The following is a 26,557-nucleotide window of genomic DNA, read 5'->3' on the forward strand; positions in this document are numbered from 1 at the left end:
TTATACATCCTCTTTAGTGTTGGGTTCCAGATCCCATCGCAACCGGTACGCTGCGACGGGGCTGGGCATCCACCACATGCATGCACGCTGCGCATGCATGTGCAACCACTGCCCTGCGATGCTCCAGCTGCTCGGTGAGGGAAGAGACATTTCTTATTGGCTTTTCTAGGGCTCAGTAGAGCCTTTTTTATAATCTCCCTAAAAATACTAAAGGCCCCACCCCAACAATTAAATAATAAAAATGAAAAAGGTTGGTTTTTCACCCTGAGATCTAAACTCTGGTACTGAATTTAAACATTTCTATGCTCGTTTCACTAAAGATGATTTCTCTTTAAATGCATTATGCTGTAGTTCCTGTTAGCCCCCATCCCATTCCCTAGTTACTGGGTGGGGGTGGGGGAAGGTAACCAGAGTATTATATTAAAACATGTCAGGAAAACTTTCAATACTTAATTACCAAGGAGCCTCATAAAAATATCTTCCTATGTTGCTCAACTCTATAATATGCACATCTGATGTTGATGATGTATTCTAGAATGTCTTTTATTTGCAAAGCGGAACTTTGCCATTTGGAATGTTTATGGGATACATCATTAGCCTCCCTTGTTTTACTGGTCTTGTCCATTTTCTGTTAGATGTAAGTATATACATGAGTGTGATTGAACAATTTGCCTCTCTTTCCAGATTACAAAATCCTTCAACCAATATCTTGGGCATCTGTGATTTCTACTACTGTATTTTAACTTGGCAGCAGAATTTAACCCATGTACTTCTGATTCTAATTTATTTTCGTTGATACCACAAGTGAAATAATAAAAACTAATAATAAAAACAAAAAAAAAACAACCCTTGAACATTGGGTGCTATCTAAAAAAAATGAAATCCAATGGTGAAAAAAGTAATATTCTACATTTAGGCAAGAAAAACAAAATACGCAGGTTCAGTACATGTGGTACCTCACTCAATAGTATTAACTGTGAAAGAGATCTTGGAGTCCTAATGGATAACCATTTAAATATGAGCCATCAGTGTGCTGCAGCTGCCAAAAAAACCAACACAGTTCTAGGCTGCATAAACAGAGGAATAGAATCAAGATCACATGAAGTTTTAATACCATATTATAATACCTTGGTAAGGCCACACTTGGAATACTGCATGCAGTTTAGGTTGCCACAATGTAAAAAAGATGTTGACACTCTAGAAAGAATGCAGACAAGACCAACAATGATGATTAGGGGACTGGAGGTTAAAACATATAAAGAATGGTTGCTGGAATTGGTTATGTCTAGTTTGATGAAAAGAAGGACTGGGGTTGACATGATAGCAATGTTCCAATATCTCAGGAGCTGCCACAAAGAAGAGAGAGTCAAGCTATTCTCCAAAGCACCTGAGGGCAGGACAAGAAGCAATGGATGGAAATTAATCAAGGCAACCTAGAACTAAGGAGAAATTTCCTGATAGAACAATTAATCAGTGGAACAACCTGCCTCCAGGAGTTGTAAATGCTCCAACACTGGAAGTTTTAAAGAAGAGATTGGATAACTAGGGTTGGACTAGAAGACCTCCAAAGTCCCTTCCAACTCTGTTATTCTATTCTAAATCTTTAAGAAGCCAATGGTCTGTATTTCACTTGGATCTTGATGTTTGTGGATGATTTACATCAGTGCTAATAACATTTTAGTCTTTAGGCTTTTAGTTATATGAAGAAGAGTATTTACATGAGACTGAATGGCTGAGTATGGGGTTCTGAGTTAGACTTTGATTAATCATCATCTAGCTTCACATAAAATAGATATAACTCTTAAAATTAAACTCTTTATACTTGATATCTCCCTACTGATGTGGTTATATGTCTGTGTGTATTCTATATATTTCTTTAATCCCTTAATGATTTGCAAAGTGTTTTTTTTTAATCCAGCACATTGCTAGGTATTTAATTATTTTAAAAACATAAGAAGTTTCTAAATCTTTTAGTATGCAGAATAATTTAAGGGGAGTTTTGCCCTTGATGGTATTTCAGAAGCTTGATTGGCATGTAGTTAGTAGTAGGAAATACAGTATTTCCCCTCCCCTCCCCCATGATTTATAATTTCTGGCTCACATACATGGGTGTAAACTGTTAAAAGCAATGAAGCTTCATTGGAAACGCAAAATAGCTGAAATATTTTTGCGTTACTTACTTATGTAAGCAGGAATTATCAAGAATTTACGATACAATGGTTTTGACTTCCACATTTGAGGATGTTATGGTATGTACCCTAAATCTTTAGAACATCTCAATCTCAGAGGTGAAGCAAGCACCCACTTCTTCTGGTTTTCCAAAAGACTATTAAGATCTAAGAGTATGATGCAACACTGGAGATGGCTAAAACTTAAGCATTCTGAAATTTTAACTCTGATTTTTTACTTTTAATTTGCAAGTTTAATTTATTCTTAATCCTAATTTTAATCTATGCTTTTATTTAGATGTTTATACTGTTTTATTATGTTGTAGTAAACGGTGAGAGTCACTTAAGTAAGATGGATAGTGTAGAAATGTAATAAATACATAAATTAAATATACAAATGTGTGTGTATGTATGTATATATGTATGTATGTATATAAAATGCCTAAAGACCTGACCCTGCCAGTGCACTTGGGGCTCACAGAAGAATATGCAATCATAAAACTGGTTCGTGCCCCAAAGCCCCTCTCCTGACTTTTTAATTTTAATTATTTTATTTTTGTTTTTTATTGTCTTCTATTATAATATTTACATATACTTTTTTTATTTATGTCCATTTGGACACTGCCCATTGGGATTCAAATATTTTTACTACCAGTTCTGCGGGCATGGCTTGGTGGGTGTGGCAGGGGAAGGATACTGTAAAAGCTCAATTTCTGTTCAGATCAGCTGGGACTCGGGAGGCATAGAATAGATGGGGGTAGGGCCAGTAAAAGGTGTTATTTACTGGTTCTCTGAACTACACAAAATATCTGCTACCGGTTCTTCAGAACTGATCAGAACTGGCTGAATACCACCTCTGCCCCAGAGTTGTTCTATGAGGGAAATGAGTAAGTTTCTAAATATAATAAATAAATAAACTACGCCAAACAAATTCTATGAAGACTTAGGTCTCTGGGAAAGGTGAAAGAAAAGAGGATGACCAGAAGCAAGGTGGATGACTCCATTACCCTGGTGTTGAGTACATCATTGGGGGATGTGTAAAAAAACAGATTAAAGAGAGATTATTTCATGGAGAAAATATTTATGTATAATAAACCAATAGCCTTTTGGGTTCAGAATCGGCTCCAATGTAGCTTACTTCCAAGTATATGTAAATATAATTGTTCTATATCCCTAAGTCCAAACATTTATTACTATCTGGATATCTAAGAGCTACCTACCTTTTTTCTTGTTTAAACGTGTATCAGCACAGAAAGTCCATTTCATGTCCACATCAAAATTCTCTGTTGTGGCACACCAAAATCTCCCATTCGTCTCATTCTTCTCATCCTCATCAATGCAAGTAGTAACCGCCTCTTCTTTGTAGTTGAAAGGGAAGACACAAGGCTGGCCATTGGAGTTCCCACCATATTCTGTTGAATGTAGGAAGGACAAAGTGACACTGGGAGAGAGTTCAGTTGTCCAACAAAAGGAAACAATGCAAGAATTTAGAACTCTGGGTTGGAACTTTATGTTGCATCATAAGAGTATCACAATGGAACATTTTCATGCTTTAATTGAGCAGAGAAGCTCCAAGAACTGAAGATTACTTGGCATATGATGCAATGACCTCACCAAAAGAGTCAAGGTATCCACTTCTTGCAATTTTGGGAAAGGGGTTAAAACAAAAATCATTATTTAGAATGTCAATTCATATGTCCGTCTAACCCACACTTGTGACTTCAGGCTAATTGACAAAAAAACCCACAACAAACAAAAAATGAACAACAAAAACCAATATAAATATAAAGAGTGCTTGAGACTTGCAATCCAACAAACCCAAAAAAACACATTAAACATTCCATCTGGCAGCCCATCCCAATGTCCAGGAGAACATCCAGTACAGATCTTCAACACTTTATAAAAAAGCAGAGTTTCTGAGGAAGAATGGCACACTGAAATGCCACCACAACAAGTGGAGCTGATGACTGCAACTGAAGAAAAGGTCAGTGACTAAACCAGCTCTTCAATAATTCCTCTTGGACAAGGAGAGGATTTGAGATCACCCACAAGTACTCTGGCCAATTCCTTCTCACTCTCTTACCTTGAAAGGAGCATGATTTCCACCTGCTGTCTTTATCATAATTTGGGGTTGTGGCACACCATAGCTGATTGTATAAATCTCCCTCTGTGGTGCAGGAATAATAGGATTTGTTCTTGTATATGAAGAGAAAACTGCAAGGGGCAGGTTCTAAAGATGAAACCCAGCAAAAAGGAAGAAGCATTGAAGCAATGTAAGGAAAGAATTGATGTGACAATTAAGAATGAAGAGGGATTAACTTCATTCTGTACTCAGAAATATTCTTTTCAGGTATAAAGGAAAATGATCAAATGTTCAAATTCCGTACATAATATGTATCAGTAGCAAAATAGCAAGTAATATAAATAATTAGAAACCACATTCCTTCCATATTGTGGCATGGGAGTGAAGAACACAGCATTTAAGCAGCATTTTCCAAAGGGATATTTTTGAAGAGGAAACCAAGATATAATAACATTGAAGTACAAATTGACAGGTTCAGTTTCCAAGGCCTGGAAAGAGAAGACTAAAGAAGGGGGGATAGCAAACCCTCTTTATAGATATATTCAGATGTTATCTTTATTTAATTGTCATGTGACAATTGCAACTACCCATTAATTATGAGATAAACCATAATGATATCACTCTAACTGACAAATTAACCTTGCAACTTTCCTACGCAAAGAAAATGAAAGGCCTAAAATTCTGTAATTGTTATTTAGTCACTATTTAAAAATCTTCAGTTCCTTGTGCTTGCTCTTGCAATCTAGTGGTTAGCTTTTTCACTTGTTAGCATATTGTTTGAATTTCAAGCACTTGACTTGCTTTCTGCTGAATTGCAATATTGTTATCGTATTTAAATACTATATACAAATACTTAGGTCCAAAGTTGGACTTCTCAAATTTTCCCCTAAAGCGCATAGACAAGCAGCCATATAAAATAGGTAACAACTGGAAACAAAGCACATGAAGAAGGGAGAGTTAATAATAGGGAGGTGATATGGTAATCAATTGATTTTTGTTTTTACTACAACTCCCACAGCCATGAAATGGGTTGTTTCTTGACTATTAAACTATTCTTCTTCCCAAAGCTTGTCCTTTTTTCACAAAACCTGGATTCAAGTTACATCCATGTTTTGTCTGGTTATTTCCATTATCTATTTTGCTTATGTGAAGGCTCACAGTATGCCCATATAGGCTCAATATCAAAATTACTTGAAATAGAGCACCAAAGCCTTCCATCAGATCTTCCATCTATTGTACAAGTTGAATAAAGTTTATTTTCAAAGATAAAAGGAAAGATGCATGGACTAGTAGGATAATTTGCATCAAGTCCTGGAAGAAGAAGATAAAAGGAGAATGATTATTTTTCATACTATTAAAATCCATCAATTAGTACAGTGAGTATTTTTTTAAAGTGTAACCCTCAGCATATCTACTCAGAGGTAACTCTGTTAGTACTATGGGTAATAGCCTGTAAGGTTACATCCTAACATTGATTCTATTAAGGAAAATTTGAGATTAGTAGGAAAAAATATTTATTTTTGGCTGAATGCCCTTTGATTTTATACTGCACAACTAACTTTTGAATGATGAATAACAAAATTGTATCTCACAAAATATTTAAACGTACTGTATCTTTGATTTGCTTTAATATATATGGAAATAGTAGAATCTTTGATCTTTTCTATTCTATTTTACATGCAAGTACCTAATAGTTGTTGATGCTTAGCTCAAACCAGAAAGGGATATTCTGGATAAAAGGTTTTAATTTGCTATCATAAACTACAACTTCTAATCTAATAATCATCAATTTCACTTACTGTTATCAGCACAGTAGCTCCATTTTTTATCCTTATCATAGCTCCCAGTTGTAGAACACCAGAATGGCCCTTTATGGTCAGGTCTGCCTGCGCAGGTGTAGTAAACATGACTCATATAAAGAAAGGGGAAGACACAGGGTTTTCCTCCTGAATTGCCTCCATACTCTAGACAAAGAGAAAAGCAATATGCAAATAGATATTAGAGCAATGTATAAATATAAATACAGTTGTTGGTAATAATTTATTGCTGTCTTTATCTAAAATAGGAGTGAGCAACTAAGGTTCTTCAGATATTTTAGACTACTATCCCCACAGTCCCATGACATTGGCTGTGCTACTTGGGAGAGATAAGAGTTGGAATCATGGAAACCTGGATTGTAGAGAAGGTTCTTTTATAATACTGAGATTGTCAACAGCATAATAAAGCATAACCTAAAATGTAATGGTGAGAGGAGAAGCTAGATATTACACCTAAATATAGTGAATTGCAAATAGAGTACCCAACTCTGAAGTGTTTCCAACCCTTTGTGAACCTCATTGAAGGCAACCTGTGATTCTCTTCACATGTTTCAGAAATATAAGTCAATCAATGCTGTCTAACTAATTGCACAATCAGGGGTGGGGAATCACTGTAGAAATGCCCTGTCTCAAGCTACTAAATGCCCTGAAAACAATTAAAAACCTTCATATCTCACTCTATGCAGAATGAATTTAAAAACTGCAAATACTACCCCTTTTCCAGGCAAGATAATATATTTGCACTGTGAAATGCAGGTGGCAGCAAAGAGAATTTTCTTGCATCTCCACTGATGTCTGATGGTCATTTGCATTTTTTTCAGGCCAGATTTGGTGTATCTGAGTAAACAGGTTGCCTCTTGCTAACACTGGCATGCTAACATTATTGATAAAATGCCAGGATACTCATGGGATTATACAAAATACTGGGATACAAACTAGAACTCTGCATATTTTAAAAAATGATTTGAAAGATGTGCTTCAAAATGTGCCTGAATTGACCTTGTGGCTGCTATGGGCAATGAAAACATTGTCCAGTATTATGGAGAGAATGGCTGATAAAAAGTGGTGTGTGGCTTTTCTTTTACATTTTCCCACTAGCCATACTTCCTGGATATAATAATATGTGGCTCTGGGTTTAGGATTCTTTGGCCCATGGAGAATTGCCTCCTTTGGTCCTGGATGGTGTGCCACTACCCCAAATAGACCCTACATATAATCCGGGGGTTCTCCTGAACGGGTGACTCCTGCTCAAAGCACACGTGGCGGCCGTGGCCAGGAAGGCCTTTGCACAACTGTGGTTGTGTGCCAGTTATGCTCTTTCCTGGACCAACAATCACTCACAGTCACTCACGCCCTAGTGACTTCCTATCTTGACTATTGCAATGCACTCTACATGAGGCTGCCCTTGAAGAGCCTCCAGAAGCTCGAGTTGGTGCAAAAAGCAGTGGCCCACATGGTTTTGTGCAGACTTTGATCTGCACATGTATCACCCCTCCTGCAGGAGATGCATTGCTGGCCTATTTGTTTCTGGGTACAATTCAAGGGCTGGTTGTTTAAAGCATTTCATAGCCTGGGACCAGGTTATCTGAGGGACCATCTCTTGCTGGTCACATATATCTGACCCACTAGAACGTGGAGACAAGGAATCCCATTGGATCCCATCCCATAGGGGATACACCTGATGAGACCCAGAAGAATGGCCTTTTCAGTGGTGGCTCCCTCTCTCCAGAACATCATTTCCCCCAGAGATTAAATTGTCCCCAACTGTAACATTCTTCTGGAAGGCATTGAAGACTGGTTCTGCCAGCAGGCCTGGGGAACCCAGAGCAGGATGGAGCGCATTAAATGGTTGGTATAATGTGTTGTGACTGGGGTGCAGGATGGGGCCTATTATATTATTTTATTAATTTATTATTTGATTATCTACTTTTATTAGTTTTAATTTTTATATAGGATGGTTTTTATACTCCTGTAAGTCACCATATGCGAATAGGCGGCAATATAAATGTTATAGTAAGAATAATAAGAATAATATCACATTCTATCATTCACAAGTCAGTCCATGAAGCAGATGTGACAGAAGATTATAGAATTTGGGCAAGGATCCGCAACATGAAAGACAACAACAGAAATTGTACAAGACCATAAAACTTCACAAAATTTTAGTATTCACACAAATTGTCAAGTGAAGATAGTCAAATTTTCCTTGATCTCTCAGAATGCACCAAAATATCTGTATGTTACAGGTAAAAAAGGGTTCTGCTCCATTTTCTTTTCTTTTTTTGAGAAATTTTGTTATTGTTTTAGTTAAACAAAAAAAAAAAAAACCCAAGAAAAAAATCATCTTTCGTTACATCTTGTTGAAAGCGTATCGATTTGTTACAAATATATTCCGTGCATTTCTTCCACAGTCCTTACATATACTTCATTCAAATCATGTTGTACATTTTAAGTCAAGAAAGAAAAGTTATGTATTTTACTATCCTTGTACCATAATTCTCATTTGGTTACCATTGTTTAAACATGTTTTTATCTAGAATTGTTTATATTAGAAGACACAGCCACCTACTGGCGTTCATTTGCAATTTCAATAGATCTCCAATACCATTGCATCTTTATGACATATTCTTAAATTAGTTTGGTTAAATAAGATATCTAAACACCCCCCCCCCCCCCGGTAATACACCTGTAGGTATCATTAAATATTGTCCATTAACACTTCATTGTTATTATTGTAGTTAACTAAAGGTTATTTACTGATTATCTCACCTCTCCTCTCCAGGCCCACACAATATTATAACTTTATAACCGTCTTTAAACAATGATTTATTAATAAGATTTATAGGACTTTTTCCTTAATCCCAAATTAGTTAATTACGTGCTAAGAAAATAAACACTAGACATCTAAGACAATCTAAGATATAGCATTAGCATTTCTAGGGTCTGGTTATTTATCCTAACTAGGGTTATTATTTATCTATTAGAATCATAGTAAATTTATGTTAATGGATAAACATTCAATGGTAATCTAAAACAGTCTATAAGGTACTAAAATCTCTACTTAATAATCATCAAAAATTAACTAGCTTTTCCCCATCAATTGGCATTATTAACCAGTATCTTTCCAGTAACAAAAGTGTCTTTCATCTCTCGCCAGTTGTTGTATCAATTCTCTGTCCAGAGCCTTTCCAAGGTTTAAGACTTCTCTCTGCACTTTGAAGCTTAAATGATCTCTCATGTGGTTTTGTTGCCCTTGAGTTGTTATTAATGTAAGTTTAACTTTGGTTGTCAGGTTTGTTTCTGAATAGATTTGTCTTATTAACTCCATCTTTTTCCCTCTTTCTTTTTCTCTTACATCTTGGAGTTTGGGGTGGAGCACCAAATTATCCAAGTCACTTTTCCAGCTTCCCTTCTTTCCACCTTCACTCACGTTTACTCCGTTTATAAGTTTACCTGAGTTCTTATCTTTGTTTTCTGTATTTTCTTTTTTTTTATTGAAAATTTTGAAAAAAAACTTTTACAAATATTTACCTCCCTCCCTCTATCCTCCCCCCACCTTCCCCCCTGGCTTCCCAGAACCAGTACAGGGTACAAATCTTTAACAAGGATATTCTAAGATAAACTTAAAAAAAGTTAGTATTACCTTTTATTGAGCTTTAACTCCTCTTTGCTAGGCTAGCTCTAAACAGATTATATCATTCCTTGTTTCTTCAGTCATAAACTATCTGGAATTTCTTAATCCCATATATATTTTGAGGATAGTCAATCCATCTTCTCCATTCCAGTTTATATCTCTCATTTTAATGGTCCTATGCTGATATTTTAGCCATCTCTGCTAGGTTTGTTACTTTAATGTCCATTCTTTTTTTTTAATAAATGTTTTTTAATTTTAATTTAAAACAGGTACAGCATCTTTCTTTACATCTGTAGAAAATGTGTCAATCAATTACAGATAAGTTTTGGTACATCTCCTCCACAGTCAACCAACATAACTCATATTAACTCAAGCATTATTATATATGCATTTTCATTTAACTGTAATTATTATTTAGAGATATTAATAAAAGTAATAATAGCAATAGCAGTAGACTTATATACCGCTTCATAGGGCTTTCAGCCCTCTCTAAGCGGTTTACAGAGAGTCAGCATATTGCCCCCAACAATCCGGGTCCTCATTTTGCCCACCTCGGAAGGATGGAAGGCTGAGTCAACCCTGAGCCGGTGAGATTTGAACCACTGAACTGCTGATCTAGCAGTAGCCTGCAGTGCTGCATTTAACCACTGCGCTACCTCGGCTCTTGAACAATACCTGCCCACAGGTATCTTGAATAATACCTGCCCACACCGGTGGGAAAAGAAAAAATCAAAAAGAAAGGGCAAAAAAATAAAAATAAAAAATAAAAATAATACAAAAAAAAGACAAAAACGACAAGAGACAAGGCAGGAAAACAAAACAAAACACAGGTATCTATTATAAAAAAAAAGAAGTATATCAACTGGTTACAACATGCTTTGGTGCTTCTCTTCCATTAACTCATATTAATTCAAATATCTTAACTCAAATATTTACCATATCAACATCATTATACCTCCAGTTTTAATTACCTATGGTTATTTAAACATCCTTCATCCTTAGCTATGCCAAAGAATTAATCCATAACACATGCTGGCATTTCATTTACTTATTTGTAAAATCCTCTATTATCATCAAATCCTCATGTCCTATTTTAGCTGAACATCCATAATATTTAATTATATCATATATCATAACATTTTCCCAGTATTGATTAACATTTGATTGTATGTATTTTATTTAGTTTTTTTAATAGTGATAATTATTGTAGCTAATACTCTTTATGTATAATCTAAAAATGTTTTCTCATATCCGATTGTTAGTTATCATATCAACTCCACATTATATACATTACTATCAATATCAATTATTATTCAACTATATCTGTTACAAAAAAGAGCAATTAGGTTTAGCTAGTTTTTAATTGTATTCTTCAATCTATCAGCCAGTTCCAAATTATATACATTACTATCCATATCAGTCATTATTCAGCTATATCTATTACAAATTAGGGTAATCAGATTTAGCTAATTTTAAGTTGCGTTCTTCCATCTGTCAGCCTGTGTCTCTCCAATAGCAAAATCTTCTCAAACCAATTGCCACGCGTTGGATAAATTTACCAAATGTTTTTATAAGCAAGTCCAAACAAAGATATCTTCGCACCTTTGGGCTCTGAATGTCGGTGATGAAATAATAGTGTTGTCCCGGGCTTGTAAAGTTTTTCAAATTGACTTTAATTCTCAGGGGTGGAGTTTTCATTTCTCTTATACTCTGTCTCTTTAAATGAATCTTCTTTATAGCTCCCCCCCTCCTTTCTTCCTCTGAGATAGACCAGACGCCATTTCTCACATTTTCCATTTGTATTTCAGGAACATTCAAACATTCAACGATCTCAGTTTTTCCTTCATATTTTAAAGTCAGATCCAATTGTCTTTCCAATCTCTGATAAGAGTCAAAAAGCTCTCGACATGCGGAAAAAAGAATCTGGAGTGAAGCCATGATGTGTCGCAGTTAAAAATTACAAGTAAAAAGACGCTGAAAACTGTGCAATCTTATCTGATCGTAAACACAACCAAGTAATAAAAATGTCAAATCATGAAAGGCTAATTAGTAGAGAGTAAACTTTACGATCCACTTAGAGAGAATCAGAGGGGGGGGATGTCGAAGAATTCCTTGAAGCTTTTAAGAAATAAAGTAGCCACCAACCATAAATCCATAAAAAGGAGACCAATTCGCCGCTAAATTCTTCTATTCTTTGGTTTCAATTAGCTTAGGCTTTAACGCGGACAGTCTCTCTTGAATAATAAAATCAGCTTACCAGATGACATCACTTCTACCATTCTTAGGGGCAACCTGCAGTTTCATTTAGCACGCAGCTAATCCAGAAAGGAATTGGCAAGAGGGGTTAATACCCCCCCCCCTCAGAGACTTTGCGAATGTCTCTGAGGTCACTGGGTCTCCCCTCACCTTTCACTGTCGTCTACGGGACAGCTAGGGTTCAAAAACCCGTCCAAAAATCCTTCGGTATAGAGGAATTTCAGGAATAGCCTGAAACTCCATCTTCTCACTGCTAAGCCCCGCCTTCTTCAATGTCCATTCTTGAATAGTAGGCAAATCTTCCTTCTTCCAGTATTGCGCCACCAAAAGTCTTGTTGCAGTTATTAAATGCAAAATCAAGTTAGTCTCTATAACTGTACAATCAGTAATTATACCTAGCAAAAATAACTGAGGGGAAAACTATCCTTTTTTTAAAGAACATTTTGCATAATCCACCATATTTTTATCCAAAATGCTTTAACCTTTTTACAAGTCCACCATATATGATGGTATGTAGCATCAGCGCAATCATATCTCCAGCATTTAGGTTGTAAATTCGGATACATAGAGGCCAGTTTTTTAGGATCTAAATGCTATCTATAAAACATCTTATAAAAGTTTTCTCTCAAATTTTGGGCTTGTGTAAACTTTACATTTCTTACCCAAATCTTTCCCCATGTATCCAACATTATTGGTTCTTCAAAATGTTGTGCCCACTTTAGCATACAGTCATTAACTAATTCTGTTTCGGAATCCATTTCTATTAATGCATTATATAGTCTCTTTATAAGCAATGGACTTTGATCCCAAATTCCAAATGGAATTTGTTTTAATAAATTATCCTCATTTTGCGTAAAACCGTTTTTTTGATCTTTTTTCCATCTGGCCTGTAACTGCCTATACTGAAACCATGTTTGAATTGCATTTTCCTCTTTTAGTACATTCAAAGATTTTAATTGTAATACACTCTTGCAATATCAAATTCATCATATCTCTCGTAGCAAAATACACCACAATATCTCTTGGGAGTTGCTTTTGTCTGGCGAGCCAGGAATTAACATGATATATCTTGTCAATCTGCCAGTCAAAATTCCCACCTGACCTTCCCATCAATTGATCAAAGGCTTTTGAGAAAATCTGCTTAACATTTTCTTGATTTTTTTCTTTGAGGCCTCTTATCCTTAAGGCAAATTCCTTCTGTCTATACTGCAGCATTATAATTTCATTTTCTGCATCACCAACCTTTTGTTGAACCACATCCATTTTCATTACCAGATTAATATTGGAATCACTAAGATCTTCCAATTTATCTTCGATTCCAGAGACATAACTACATAGGCACTTAAAAGCCTCAAGAATATTGTATCTAATTTGTTGGTTCCAAGTCTGAACTGAGTTCATAAGTTGTTCATAAGTTGTTCTGACAATTCCTTATGAGCAGCAGATATCTCTTCCTTCATTTTAATTTCCATCGCAGCTGCATGATTTTTTAAGGCCTCGGCTAAGGCAACGCTTAAGTCTTTTTGCAGTATTTCTTGGGTCAAAGGTTCCCCTGCAGGGGTAGAAAGGGATTTTTGGGGGGAGTAGTGACTGTAATTTAGTTCTGGGGCAGGTGAATCCCCAGAGCTTTTAGAGGCATTAGGGGCAAGCTTTTGCTGCTTAGAAGCCATTCCACATTTAATATTTTCCACCCAATTACTAAATCCAGGCAAGCAGCTTGTCAAGCAATTACTATTTAGCTTGGTATTAAATCACTACTGATTTAATGATCTTTAAATGTTCTGAGCTCTATAGAAATCTGTGTCATCAGGGCCTGACCCCTCCTACAAAGCTCTTCGGTGCCATTTTCTGTGTATTTCTAGCAAGTAATTTGTCAGAAGGAATTCTTTAAAAAATGGAGTTAAAGTCTTTATAAATACAATTAGAAGTTTACCAGTATCAGTTATGCCCATTTTGGAATCAGTAAAAATCAATCCTTGAGCTGAGGGTGGACGTGTGCCTTCGTTCTGCAAAAAAAGCAGAAGTCCTTGATGCGGAGAATCCACTATGTTACTGGGTGGCTCCCTCTTTCCACCCCAGATTTATATTCTGGAGGGGTTAAATGGAGCACTGCCCAAACATAGCTTACTCGCCTCCTCCTCCTATATTCGGAGAAGAGGTAATCAAACTGTCAAAGTGTTGATGGATACTGTTTAGACAGCTGTAACCCCATCATCTTTTTTTGTGATATTCCATAGTCTGTCCCATTTCTTGTCAAATCTCTCAAGTCCTTCTGAGATGTTTTGAAGTCCAGCCAAAATGTTTTGAATTATCAAGTTTTCTTCATCTGAGTATTGCTCCATTTTTTAGGGTAAGGAAAAATATAAAGAAAAAGCAAGAAGAAGAATTTGGTACTATCTGCCACTCTAGCCTGTCACAGATTTTGAAGAATATATCTATTTTTATTTTAAATCTTAGACAAATGTTCTTTTATGGTTTTCAAAGAAGAAGGGTTCTAAAGTTTTTCTTTCCTTTTCCAATTCTTGCCAAAATATTTTCCACACGCCACTGTTTGTGTCCTTGGGTCGTTATCAGTTTTTAAAGAGAAGTTCCAAACCCTTCTGTTGCACAGTCTGTGTAGTCAGATAAGAGTGAACAAAGGAAACAGTGTTACAACAACAAAGGAAAAAAAGCTTCAGACTTGGGTTTCCAAGTAGCAGATTCAACTATTTTAAAACCTCTTTCCTTAAGTATCGTTAATATAATATTGTAACAAGTAAAAGAAGAAATTTATTAAAGTAAAAAGAGTTTTAATTTAAGCCAAAAAAGTTAAAGTAGTGAAGGGAAATAGAGAAAAAAAGATCCCTTCACCTCGAGCGGAAAAAATTTAAACGTTGCAAACACTCAATCCACAAAAGATCGTTAGATCTTCCAATTAGGGGAAGTCTATCCAGCCAGCAGAAAGAGGCCTGGAACACATACACCTCCCTACAATGGCAAAGGGGTGACTCCAAATCCATGATTCAAGCAAACCAAGGGTGGGCATTCATCCCGAGTCATGGATGGGCTCAATGTCAATGGATGCCTACCCTCTTCCAGCAGATGACGCCTTCCCAGATAACTGCTCCTTGGCAAACCCAGAGAATGGGACCTCCACCAGGTCCAGCCTCCCAGCAATGCCTCCCCAGGCTTTTGCCCAACTGATGGGTGTGGGTCAACGGAGTGGCTTACCACCCCCAACAGCAAACCAACAGGCTGCCCCTGTTCAACCACCAGTGGCCCCTCCTCCCACACCTCCACGGTTCCGTGCAACATTTGATGAGTCCCCAGATAAGCTGGCTTATTTCCTGAATCGAGTATGGGCGTATGTTGATCAAGTGGGGCCTCAATACCCATCTGATCGAGAGTTGATCCAAGAGATAGCAGAGGGGATGAATGAAAAGGAGGGGATGAATGAAAAGGAGGATAGCGGAGCTCCATGAGGAAGCGGCTCCTGAGCTGGATGATATAAATGGGTTCATCCAACTGATGCATTCCAGGTTTAGCTATGTGGCCCAAAATGTGGATGCTGAAGACCAGATCCACAAATTGTGACAGGCTGGTCGTCCCATGAAGGAATTAGTTTGGGAGTTCCAGAGAATAGCTGGGAGATTACGCTATTGGCCAGAAAGACTCTTGGGCTACACATTCAAAAAAAGCCTTAGATCCCAAACTTAAAGAAGCTTGTGCCATAAGGGGGATTCCAGAACGCCTCCAAGATTGGTATACCACTGCAATCATACTAGACCACGAGATTAACATCTATCGAAAGCCTTGTACCAGAACCCCTGCCAAAAAGCCTTTGGGCCAACGTATGCAGAGGCAGCGAACTGAGAGGCCTCTACCAACCCCCATGAGGCCTACATAAAGTGCTATAGATGCGGTCAGATGGGCCACAGAGCAACAGAATGCCTGGCTCCAGCTCCTGTTCCACAACAGCGCCAACCACCTGCCAGCGCAATGAAGAAAAAAACAAAAAAGCCAGCCGAAAAGAGCCGCTTATTACAGCAGCCAGTGGAGGTGGAGAACCCTGCTATTGAAAAAGCCCCTGGGGCCTCAGAGGAGGATGACAAAAATGCTGAAGATGACCCAATGGTGAGTGTACCTATTCCCTCCTTTACCATAAAATCCCAACTCCAAGTGCCCAGAACAGGGGTAGAAGGGGAAGTTGGGGCGATCATAGACACTGGCTGCACCAGATGCTTAATCAGCATGTCAATAGTGGAGCAGCTAGGTATACACATAAGATCCCTAACCCACCCTATTTGGTTCGAGCAAGTAGATGGAACCCTAATTGGAGGCACCCCGGCCACAAAGATCACTGAATTAGTGAAGTTGAAGATAGGCCGACACTATGAGTTCATCAGATTCATTGTAGCCCCAAAAATGCAGGAGTCAATTATCTTGGGACTTGCATGGTTGGACAAGTGGGCACTGACTATCAAGTGGGAGGACAGTGTTAGAAAATTGATCATTGACTTTGGGCCGTTACCATCTGTGGAGTCTAAGCCACCTAGGAACAATTAGAACCAACAGCCCAAACCATCCAGAACCTGCAGCCCCCATAGCAGACACCAAACCTCCAGGGATCCAACGAGTGCCAAAGGTCTATTGGGACATGGGTGTGTTCAGTGAGGAAGACAGAGACTACCTTCACTGCCCCACAGACTGTGCGATAGACTTCAAACCAGGGGTAACCTTACCAAAACCAAAAATGTACTCTATGACTCCTAAGGAGATGACTGAATTGAGGAAGTACATCGATACCAATTTAAAAAGGGGTTTTATTGAACCAGCCAAGTTGAAGGTAGCGGCCCACGTGCTCTTCAGAGAAAAGAAAGATGGCGAAGGTGCTACATGACCACCTGTACTGTGGAGTACTCATTTATTTGGATGACATCTTGATTTTCTCTGAGACCTTAGAAGAACATGTAAAACTGGTGCGTCAAGTTCTGAAAAAACTTCTAGATGCCAAGCTGTATGCCAAGTTGTCAAAGTGTGAATTCCACAAGACCTCACTAGATTACCTGGGGTACAGTACCTCCAATGAAGGAGTAGAAATGGATCCAGGCAAAGTAAAAGTGGTGTTGGATTGGAAACCTCCCAGTACTCGCAAACAACTGCAAAGCTTTCTTGGATTTGTGAATTTTTATAGGCAGTTCATCCCAACTTTCACTGAAATCGCTCTACCATTAACTGAGTTACTAAAGACGGGTCCTTCCCCAACAAAGCCAAAAGCTAACCAACGACTAAGGTGGATGATGGACTGTCAAAAAGCCTTTGAGAAATTAAAACGGCTCTTTGCCCAAGAGCCCATCTTGCAACATCCTGACCCAGAACGATCTTTTATAATCCAGATGGATGCCAGTGATGTAGCAATAGCCGCAGTATAACTACAAAAAAGCAAAGAAGGCCACCTCTTGACTTGCACGTATGTCTCCAAGAAACTCACCCCTACTGAAAGAAGGTGGCCCATTTGGGAGAAAGAGGCATTCGCAATCAGGTGGAGCATGGCCACCTGGAGACATCTCCTAGAAGGGGGGGACATACCATTTGAGGTCAGGACTGATAATAAAAACCTCGAAGCAGTTTTAGCCCATCGGAGGTTATCCCCTTGCAGGAAACTGCAATATGAAGTAAGAAGGAAGAAGTCATCCACCCCATCATATCTCCCTCTCACCAAAAAGCAGCTCTAGTCACCACTCGGATCCAAGATACGTTGACGACTGAGTTGAAGGCAGACCCATGGTTCAACAACAACAAGGACATCCTAACGGTGAGCGAGGGCTTAGCCTGGAAAGGGTCCAAGCTATATGTTCCTGCAGAGATGAGGCTGCAAGTGCTACAGCAGAGCTATGATGTGAAACTAGGAGGCCACTTCAGATCACTAAAAACACTCCACCTCACCAGACATCAATTTTGGTGGCCAAAGATGAAATCGAAAGTGGAAGATTATGTCAAAAGCTGTGCTACTTGTGCCACAATGAAAACCCGGCCGGGAAAACCCCCTGGACTACTACAACGAGTGGCCAGCCCCAGCCGACCAGGGGAAGAGATCGTCATGGATTTCATCATCGAGCTTCCAAACAGCGGCGGTAATAAAGTAATCTGGTCAGTTATTGATTTGTTTTCCAAACAAGCACATTTCATCGCTTGCTTGGGGTTGCCATCTGCAAAGAAATTATTGAAAATGTTTGTGAAACACATTTATCGCCTACATGGGATGCCAAAAAGGGTCATTTCAGATCACAGAGTTCAGTTCACCGCTAAGTTCTGGAGAGAGTTCCTCAAATCAATTGGTTCCATGCAGGGGCTCAGCTCAGCATTTCATCCCAGCACCAATGGCGCAGCAGAGAGGGCCAATGTGATGGTGGAACAATACCTCTGGTGTTATGTGGACTATCAGCAAGACAACTGGTCAGACCCTTCGCTGAAGCGGCATACAACAATGCGGTCCACAGCAGTACCAGTTTAACTCCGTTCTAGATTACAGGTGGCATGGAGTTTGTTCCCATGCCTGAGCTACCAAAAGAACCTCCTTCCTCCATGTCTCTAAATGAATGGATGGACACACTGAAGAAGGGATGGGAAAATACGAAGAAGTCTCTAACTGATGCGCCAGAAGCCTACAAGAAGCAAGCCGATAAACATTGTTCCCTCCAACTCCCCTTTAGGGTGGGGGACAAAGTTTTTTTATCTACAAAATACATAAGATTGAGGATGCCTAGTAAAAAACTGGGTCCAAAATTCCCAGGATCTTTCCCAATAGAAAAGATAATTAACCCAGTTACAGTTAGAGTCAGCCTACCTAGAATTCTAGGAAAAATTTATCCAGTATTTCATTGTAGCTTGTTAAAACCTGTAAGGGGATCTAGCATAAGGCCATCCTTCCAAGCTCCCCCTCCTCCTGTAGTGGTAGAAGGGGAAACACATTATGAAGTGAAAAAAATCTTGGATTCCAGGATGTATAGAGGTCGTTTACAATATTTGGTGTATTGGAAGGGTAACCCTTTGTCTGAAGCTACATGGGTGAAAAGTTGGGATTTAAAAGCAGATGAATTGGTGAAACAATTCCATGAGAAGTTCCCTGATAAGTCAAAGGGTCCCCCTGGGGGAGGAAGGAGTGTGTGTGTGTGTGTGTGTGTGTGTGTGTGTGTGTGTGTATGTATGTATGTATATGTATATGTATATGTATATGTATATGTACACGTACACGTACACGTACACGTACACGTATATGTATATGTATATGTATGTATATATATATTAGTAACTTTTCTTTAATTTTCCAGAAAATATTTTTCTTTTGAGGAGAGGCTGCCTGTGAGGCCTGCAGTGGTTCCTTTAAGAATCTTTGGCCTGTCACACTCTTATTTAGGGGGGGATTTAGCAAAGGGTAGAATGTGTTGTTTTCAAAATAAGAAATTCTTTCCTAGAAGCTTAAGGTCATCTTTTGTCTTCCAAATCTGAACACCTGGGCGGAAGCAGTTAGTCATGGACGCCAGCGTGGAAGAAGGAGATTGGACCATGTGATGGACTGTGGGTGTGGGGGCAAGATCATGAACTTTTAATTGGGTGGGATTCTGATGTAACTTCCAGAGTCGGAATTGCATAGCTCTATGCCAACATGCCTGCTTTATTAAATTGGAACTTTAAGCATAGTTTTGTCTTCCACTTTGATTTAATTTTACATGGTATTTGGAAAGCTTACACTTGTCTTCCCAGTCACTATCTCTTCAGGACGGATTAGGTCCTGCCGGACAGTCCAGGGGCAAAAGTGTCATCGGCGGATTTGGACAGTTGAATCCACACAATGTATCTGTTAGGCCTGTAGCAGTTCCTTTAAGAATCTTTGGCCTGCCACACTCTCATTAAGGGGGGGATTTAGGAAGGGATAGAATGTGTTATTTTCAAAATAAAAAAATCCTTCCTAGAAGTTCAAGGTCATCTTTTGTCTCCCAAACTTTTGCACCTGATTGGAAGCAGTTGGCTGTAGGTGCTAGCATGGAAGAAGAAGATTGGACCATGTGATGGACTGTGGGTGTGGGGATAAGATCATGAACTTTTAACTGGGTGGGATTCTGATGTAACTTCCAGAATTGGGAGCCCACAGTACAATGCCAACATGCCTGCCTTATTAAATTGGAACTTTAAGCATAGTTTTGCCTTTGACTCTGATTTAATTCTGCATGATATTTGGAACGCTGACAGTAACATTGCGATGGTGGCTCCTCCTCCCAACAGATTTGAAAGAGAAGAAATTTTGTTTGAGAATTGGAAACTTCCTAGAGGAGGCTGACAGGGGCATCAATTTAAAAGATGTAATCATAGATGATGGAGTCTACAGGTGGGAGACTGGATCTTCTTAGGAAAGCTGATGCAGATTGCAGAATAGACTCATTATATGGAGCCAGATGGCAACTTTGGGGGGATGTTTGGAAAGCCTACTGAGCAGCAAATGCTGCACAAATATTATCAACCAAGATTTTGGGAATGTGATGCAACTATTTGGAAAGATCCCAGAATTATTTCAAGGAAAATTTTTATTATCAAAATCAGTTAATTCTGGGCAGATCAAATATTATGATTTCAATGGGTTTATGGTAGATTAGAAGCTGTTGGTAGACTCTCTGCAACTTAAATGCAATAATAGATCTCAACAGAGGACTATGAAGTTCAGCTTGTTGCTGTAGTTGCCTATTAATTGCTTTTTTACAACAGATTTGTGGTAGGTCAAATTGGTTGGTGGTTAATATAGTCTCATATTTATAATATTTTAATGACATGTAGTAATTTATGAAACAGAGATGTAGAAGTTCCTAAATTGTGATTTACAAAGGGGGAAAACTATTGCTATTGAAAGATTTATCAGTATTCAACCAGAAGGAAGAGTCTACGTGTATCTTTGTTCCTTTGTCTTTATGCACATTTTTCCGATTTTGTCCTATTCTGTTTTGTTTCCCCCACCCCCTTTCTTTTCTTTTTCTGGAATTGTATTTTAACCTCAGCAGGAAAATCATAATTTTGTTGTTGTTGTTTTTAAAAAGTCTTTTCCATAGTCTGTTCTGTTCATGTTTCATGTACCAGCTCCCTCTTTTCTGTAAAAACTAAGATTTAAATGCTTTTTCTTAATGAAAATATTTGAACCTGGGTTGGTTTTGGCTATAGTTGCTAAAACAGCCAACGGTTCTCAGCTGTTTTCGTTGTTATTTTCTTGTAGTTCTTGTCAAAGTATTGCTTTGATGTATGTTGATTACGTTCAGCTTTTTTAGTTTATGGCTGACCTTAAAATCTGTTAGCAGGACTGATTCAAGTTTCATTGTGCAGATATGAAACTATCTCAAGATGTGCTGTTTTAGAGGAGTGGAGTTCAAAAGGTCTTCTAAGGTCATACTTACCCAGGTTATGTGGCCAGAGCATAGATCTCCCTTGGGTTCAGTTATGCAAGACACACATACTAACACTACTTTTTCATCTAAATAAAAAGCCAAAGACTGAAGAAAATGATCTATGTCTGGAGCATCATTTGAGGGGGGGGGGGGGAATCAACTGTAGCAAATTCATCTTTTTGATCAATTGATTCCTCCCAGCCACTGCTACGTTTCCCATTCTAATTTTCATTCTATATTTTTGAGAGTGTCTCTCTTTTGGCATGCGTTATTTTCCTGTCTTATCTTCCTGGATATAGTCTTAATACTGGCAACACATCCATGGCAGCTTTTTTACTGGCTCCTATTTGTGAAGGTCATTTAAGGAGGCCATGTAAACCAATCCAGGCAATGCAAAAATATATACACTTTAGTTTGATGCTTGGAATATTTATTACAAAGAATCATCAATGCAGAAATGATCAGGAACAGTACAGCAACTCAAAGCAAAAAGAAAACACCATAATCACATGTATTTGCATAAGAATGGATAAATGCCAGTAAATGGACATTCAGACAGATTGAGCAATCAAGTTTATAGCTTAAACTTCAGCTATAAAAACTTCAGGAGTTGAATATGCATTCCTTCTGTTATGCTTTCCAGTGTTGAGTCCCACAATTAATAAAGCCACATAAAAACATTTTAACCAGTTTTTTAAACATTATATGGCAAATCATTTTTTAAAAAAATCTATATCTTAAACCATTAAGGCTACAATATTCTGAAGATAATAACTTTAATCTAACCATAAAATGGCAGAAAATTCATGGATTTTTTCCAAAGTTTGATGGCACAGAAGAAGGTTCCCTGGAAACTGCTTAAAATGATAACAGCAAACACGTGGAGTTTGGAATCTGGTCACATCTGGCAATAAAATAATTTCTTAAGTAATACAAAGTCTACTAGCTTCTAGAAAGCCTGGACTAATAATGTTAGCAAAGGTATCAGATGGCAAATATCATAGCTTTGATTAGAAAATTGTCATCTCTGGAATCAAATCATCCCAAATGTCCTTGATTTTGGTAATCTGAGGGAAAAGGGAAAACAATACAGTTACATCATAAAGTTCAAGAGAGTTCAAGATTTCTACTTATAGGAAATTATGATAACTCAAAGACAGTTTAGAGACTTTTTGCAATCTGTTTTATTTCACAGAAACAAAAATCATAGCCAATTCTGTTAGAAGGGATAAATATGCTACCTAGGTTGCATTTACTACAAAAGGCAAGAAGTGATTTGCATTATTACTCAACCATCACAGAGATGTCCAGCTGGGCTACCACATGCAATATACAAATTGTGTACCACATAATGGAAGTGCATGAAGCACAGATATAAATTGCTATTATTTTTATTTTTTAATGGCAAGAAATGTGCCTACAAGTGAATGAAATATTTAATAAATTTAATACTTTAGAATGATTTGGGGGCACTACATGGAGTTGTGCTCAAACCAAACTTTGAAAGGCTGGTCTTGAATGCAATCTGCTCTGGAGATTATTGCTTTGATTCCAATAATACAGTTTAAATTTATCTGCTGCAGAATTTGGCAAAATCCAGCTGCATTAAGGAAACTATACTACTCAAAAGATTCACACTGCAAAAAGTCTAAAATGATTAGAGAATTAATAATCTTTAGATGAATGTATTTTATTAAAAGGGAGACTTGGAGCGCTAAAAGAATTTGTGGACAGAAGTCAACCTATATTATATACTATTTTATTCCTTGTAGTCAATCCTATCAGTTGCACCTTAGAATCCATTTTGTACAAATGTCAAGTCAATGTTTCAGACTGTTTTGGCCTCAAACAGATATCTGAACTATATTAGTGCTATTATATAAGAGAAGAACTGTTCTACGGAATAGAAGAGAAAAATGCAGACAGATATTTTTGTTCCAGTGCTAATGTTCCAGGTTCCAGCGCTAAGCTTCTTAAGTGCATAGACTACAATTCTGACTTTTCATCAGCTGCAAACTTGGGGAATGTTGGTGTTTGCAAAATGAGAACTAGAAACTTTCATGAGCCTTGCCAAACAACAGCACTTGCCCATCTTACATAGGAGATAATTGGGGGGGGGGGGCAACAATATTAGAAAGATTGTAATACATTATATCTCATATGAAAGCAATCTATTAGCATTTGAGAAACTTCCATAGCCACCCGAACTGAGCCACTAAAGCTCCTTTTTTTTTGTCTTACCTGAGGAATCCCAACTATATTTTGACAGGCCACATTGGTTTATATGAACCTAGTCCTAGAAAGAATGGTAACTGGTCATTTTTTTTAATATGCACAAATACAGTTCAGCAGTTTTCAAAGTAAAAAAGAAACAGAATTTCTTATTTCCTATTGCTACAATGTAGCAGTAGGAATGGCTACATTGATACAGATGCTGCATTAATTGATTTGAGTCTATACTAATTCTTCTAAAATATCTCAAAATATAAATTATTCTCATAATTGTTTTGTTCCATTGTCAAGTGACTTTGCTAATGTTCTTGATCTCTTTCCTTTTCATAGCTATTGTATCCAGAACTATTTTGATCAATCTGAGGAGAACATGAGAATATAAAACTAGGTGATATTTCTCTCTCTCTTTTTTGGCTAATTGATCTATTAACCTGTTTCTTAATCTATAACCATTCAGGTCTGGGACACTAATATAACTCAAGTTTTTACATTGACCTTTTACATTGAACATTATCAGCTGGTATGATTTTATTGAACCTACTTCCGAAGATTGAAACGATCCCAGACCTTGATTATACACCCTGGTTCTAAACTATATCCTTCCTTTTTTCCTAAAAACCTTCCTTATTTCTACATCTTGCTGAAATTTTGTTTCTGCTTTTTCTTATGACTTAAAAAGTCTCCTTATTTTCCTTTGTGTACAGGCAGCCTAACCTTGCCAATAATAACAAAAAAAGCTAACATCACAGAGCTATCTTACTGGTATCAGCGCAGTAGTTCCATAGCTTATGTTTATCATAATTACTGGTTGTTGCACACCAGAATCTTCCACTTTCATTATCTTTATTGATGCAAGAGTAAACCATACAGCCTTTGTACTTAAAGGGGAATTCACAAGGTTGCCCAAGAGAATTACCTCCATATTCTAAACACAAAGGAAAACATTAAAACATATAAATTGTTTTAGCAATATTTGTCACATAACTTCAGATTTTAATTTCATATTAGTAAAACACATTCCTTGCTTTTCAGAAAGGTAAAAGACCAATGCATTCAATGTATACTGAAGCCCCAATATATGTCATTTTAGGGTACTGACTGTAATGCTAGGAAGGCATCATGGAAAACTTTTAGTAGTTTTATCAGTAATTATAATGTATAGTTTATGAAGCTCACTAAAGGTGCACACAAACACTCTGCAATGCTTTTCTTAATTCTATACCAGATTAGTCTCATAGACTTTATAATAGGAATCAGTTAACTATTTCAGGACAGTTGTTATTTCTCCTAAACCTACAGAATAATATATTTCATAAATGTAACTTTGTCAAACCTGTAGTTTCACAATATCTCCATTGACCAGATTTATCATAGTTTTCAGTTGTGGCACACCAGGGGTGGCTCCTCCGTATAAATGCATCTTCAGTGCAAGTATAATAGGATTTCCCACCGTAAATAAATGGGAACACGCAGGGAGGAGTGTCTAAAATGATAAAGGAAGACACGATCAGAACTGATGACACAAAACAGAAAAATTATACAAAAACACTTCAGTTTTTTTTGTAATTGTTTTACTCAAAATAGCAAAACCCCTAAACCATCTTTTATAGTTAGAGGAGTTTCCTGAGACCACAGGGAAGGATGCCATTCATTTTTTAAGCCAAGTTTCTTCACCTTATTAACTCTAAGGTGTGTGGCCATCAACTCCCAGAATGTCTCAGAGGGCTTTAAAAGTCCACACATTTAAACTTCCCAATGTGGCAAAACATTTTTTCTCACTAAATATTATATAGTTCTTGTGCAGACAGACACCCTTAATTTTTGTTTCAATTCTATATGAGATTACGCTCAGAAACCCTAAACTGGAAATCAGTTGACTATTTCAAGACAATTGTTATATCTCTTAAAATCAGTAAAATTCCTATTTCATAAATATCTTTGTCAGACCTGTTTTGGCACAATATTTCCATTGAGGAGATTTATCATAGTTTGCAGTTGTGGCACACCATGGATGGTTCTGGCTATCAACTTCAGTGCAAGTATAATAGGATTTCCCACGGTAAATAAATGGGAAGACACAGTGACGAGGGTCTAAAATGGTAAAAGAAGACACGATCAGAACTGAAAAAACTATTTGCTAAGTATTCATTCATTCCTTTGATTTGGAATCAGGAAACAAGCTATGTAATTGATCCAAGCAGCATATAAATTTTCTAAATTAATAATCTCTGAAAATTAATCTTTTAATGCAAACATTATGGATATACTATCCCAAGTGAAATGAATCAACCCACAATATTTGAAATTTTGAATATTTCCCTTACCTGCTGCAATGAGCAACTGAAAAAGAGTGCAGAACAAAAGGAATGCTGTGGTTGAGACCATTTTCTCTCTAAATGCACTTGATAGCCCTGGAGAGTACCATGTTTTTATATGTTCTACAAAGGTATCTCAGATTCCAATGTCTACATAACCTTTAGGAATAGGACATGTGATTTGGCAGCCACTGTGGCTTTTTTTCTTTATACAGGAGCATTTTCTCAGAAATGTATTCAAGGTGACCAACTTCTCACTAGAAATAAATTTATTTTTCCCACCAGACATTCAATGCTGAGAGCAAACAAGTAATATGATTTCCTTGAATTGAGTCAAAATCCAGATATTGCTGTAAAAGGGCCATAGCTTATTCCAGTTACAATATGTGTCTTGCTGTTGCATCAAAGGTTTTAAATCAGACTCCACCCCGAAAAATCTAGAACCCTCCAAATATGTTGGATTAAATTTCTATAGTTTTGCCCAAGATCTGCAAAAGAAGCATAATCTAGAAGGTTGTGGCATCATTAGGAAATGCCTTTTTCTCAGCAGAAATATGAAGAATCTGAATGCTAAGCAACTGGTTGTATAAGATGGTAACTTACAAGGAGATGAAATAAGATTCTGGGTTGGGGATCAAATAGATG

The 26,557-nt window shown here is 37.5% G+C and overlaps 1 protein-coding gene across 1 annotated transcript; it reads right to left on the reverse strand.

The window, feature by feature from the left end:
* Positions 1-608: 608 nt before the first annotated feature.
* Positions 609-25,982, reverse strand: LOC116521273 (epididymal sperm-binding protein 1-like). The gene is made up of 7 exons (XM_032235958.1): positions 25,922-25,982; positions 25,545-25,688; positions 6,051-6,215; positions 5,394-5,562; positions 4,252-4,382; positions 3,389-3,580; positions 609-628 (listed from the first exon to the last, which is right to left on the reverse strand). Exons 1-7 carry the CDS (start codon positions 25,980-25,982, stop codon positions 609-611), a joined length of 882 nt encoding a protein of 293 aa, XP_032091849.1.
* Positions 25,983-26,557: the final 575 nt, after the last annotated feature.

The sequence above is a fragment of the Thamnophis elegans genome, chromosome Z (genome assembly GCF_009769535.1).
Source record: "Thamnophis elegans isolate rThaEle1 chromosome Z, rThaEle1.pri, whole genome shotgun sequence".
Classification (NCBI taxonomy): Eukaryota; Metazoa; Chordata; class Lepidosauria; order Squamata; family Colubridae; genus Thamnophis; species Thamnophis elegans.

What these genes read in the sequence shown, in the direction of transcription:
- LOC116521273 (XM_032235958.1), bottom strand. Translation starts at nt 25,982, where the DNA reads ATGGTCTCAACCACAGCATTCCTTTTGTTCTGCACTCTTTTTCAGTTG. An exon ending in TCAGTTGCTCATTGCAGCAG is followed by an intron (nt 25,689 to 25,921) that starts GTAAGGGAAATA and finishes TTACCATTTTAG; the next exon opens with ACCCTCGTCACTGTGTCTTC. An exon ending in GAGCTACTGTGCTGATAACA is followed by an intron (nt 5,563 to 6,050) that starts GTAAGTGAAATT and finishes TTCTTCTTCCAG; the next exon opens with GACTTGATGCAAATTATCCT.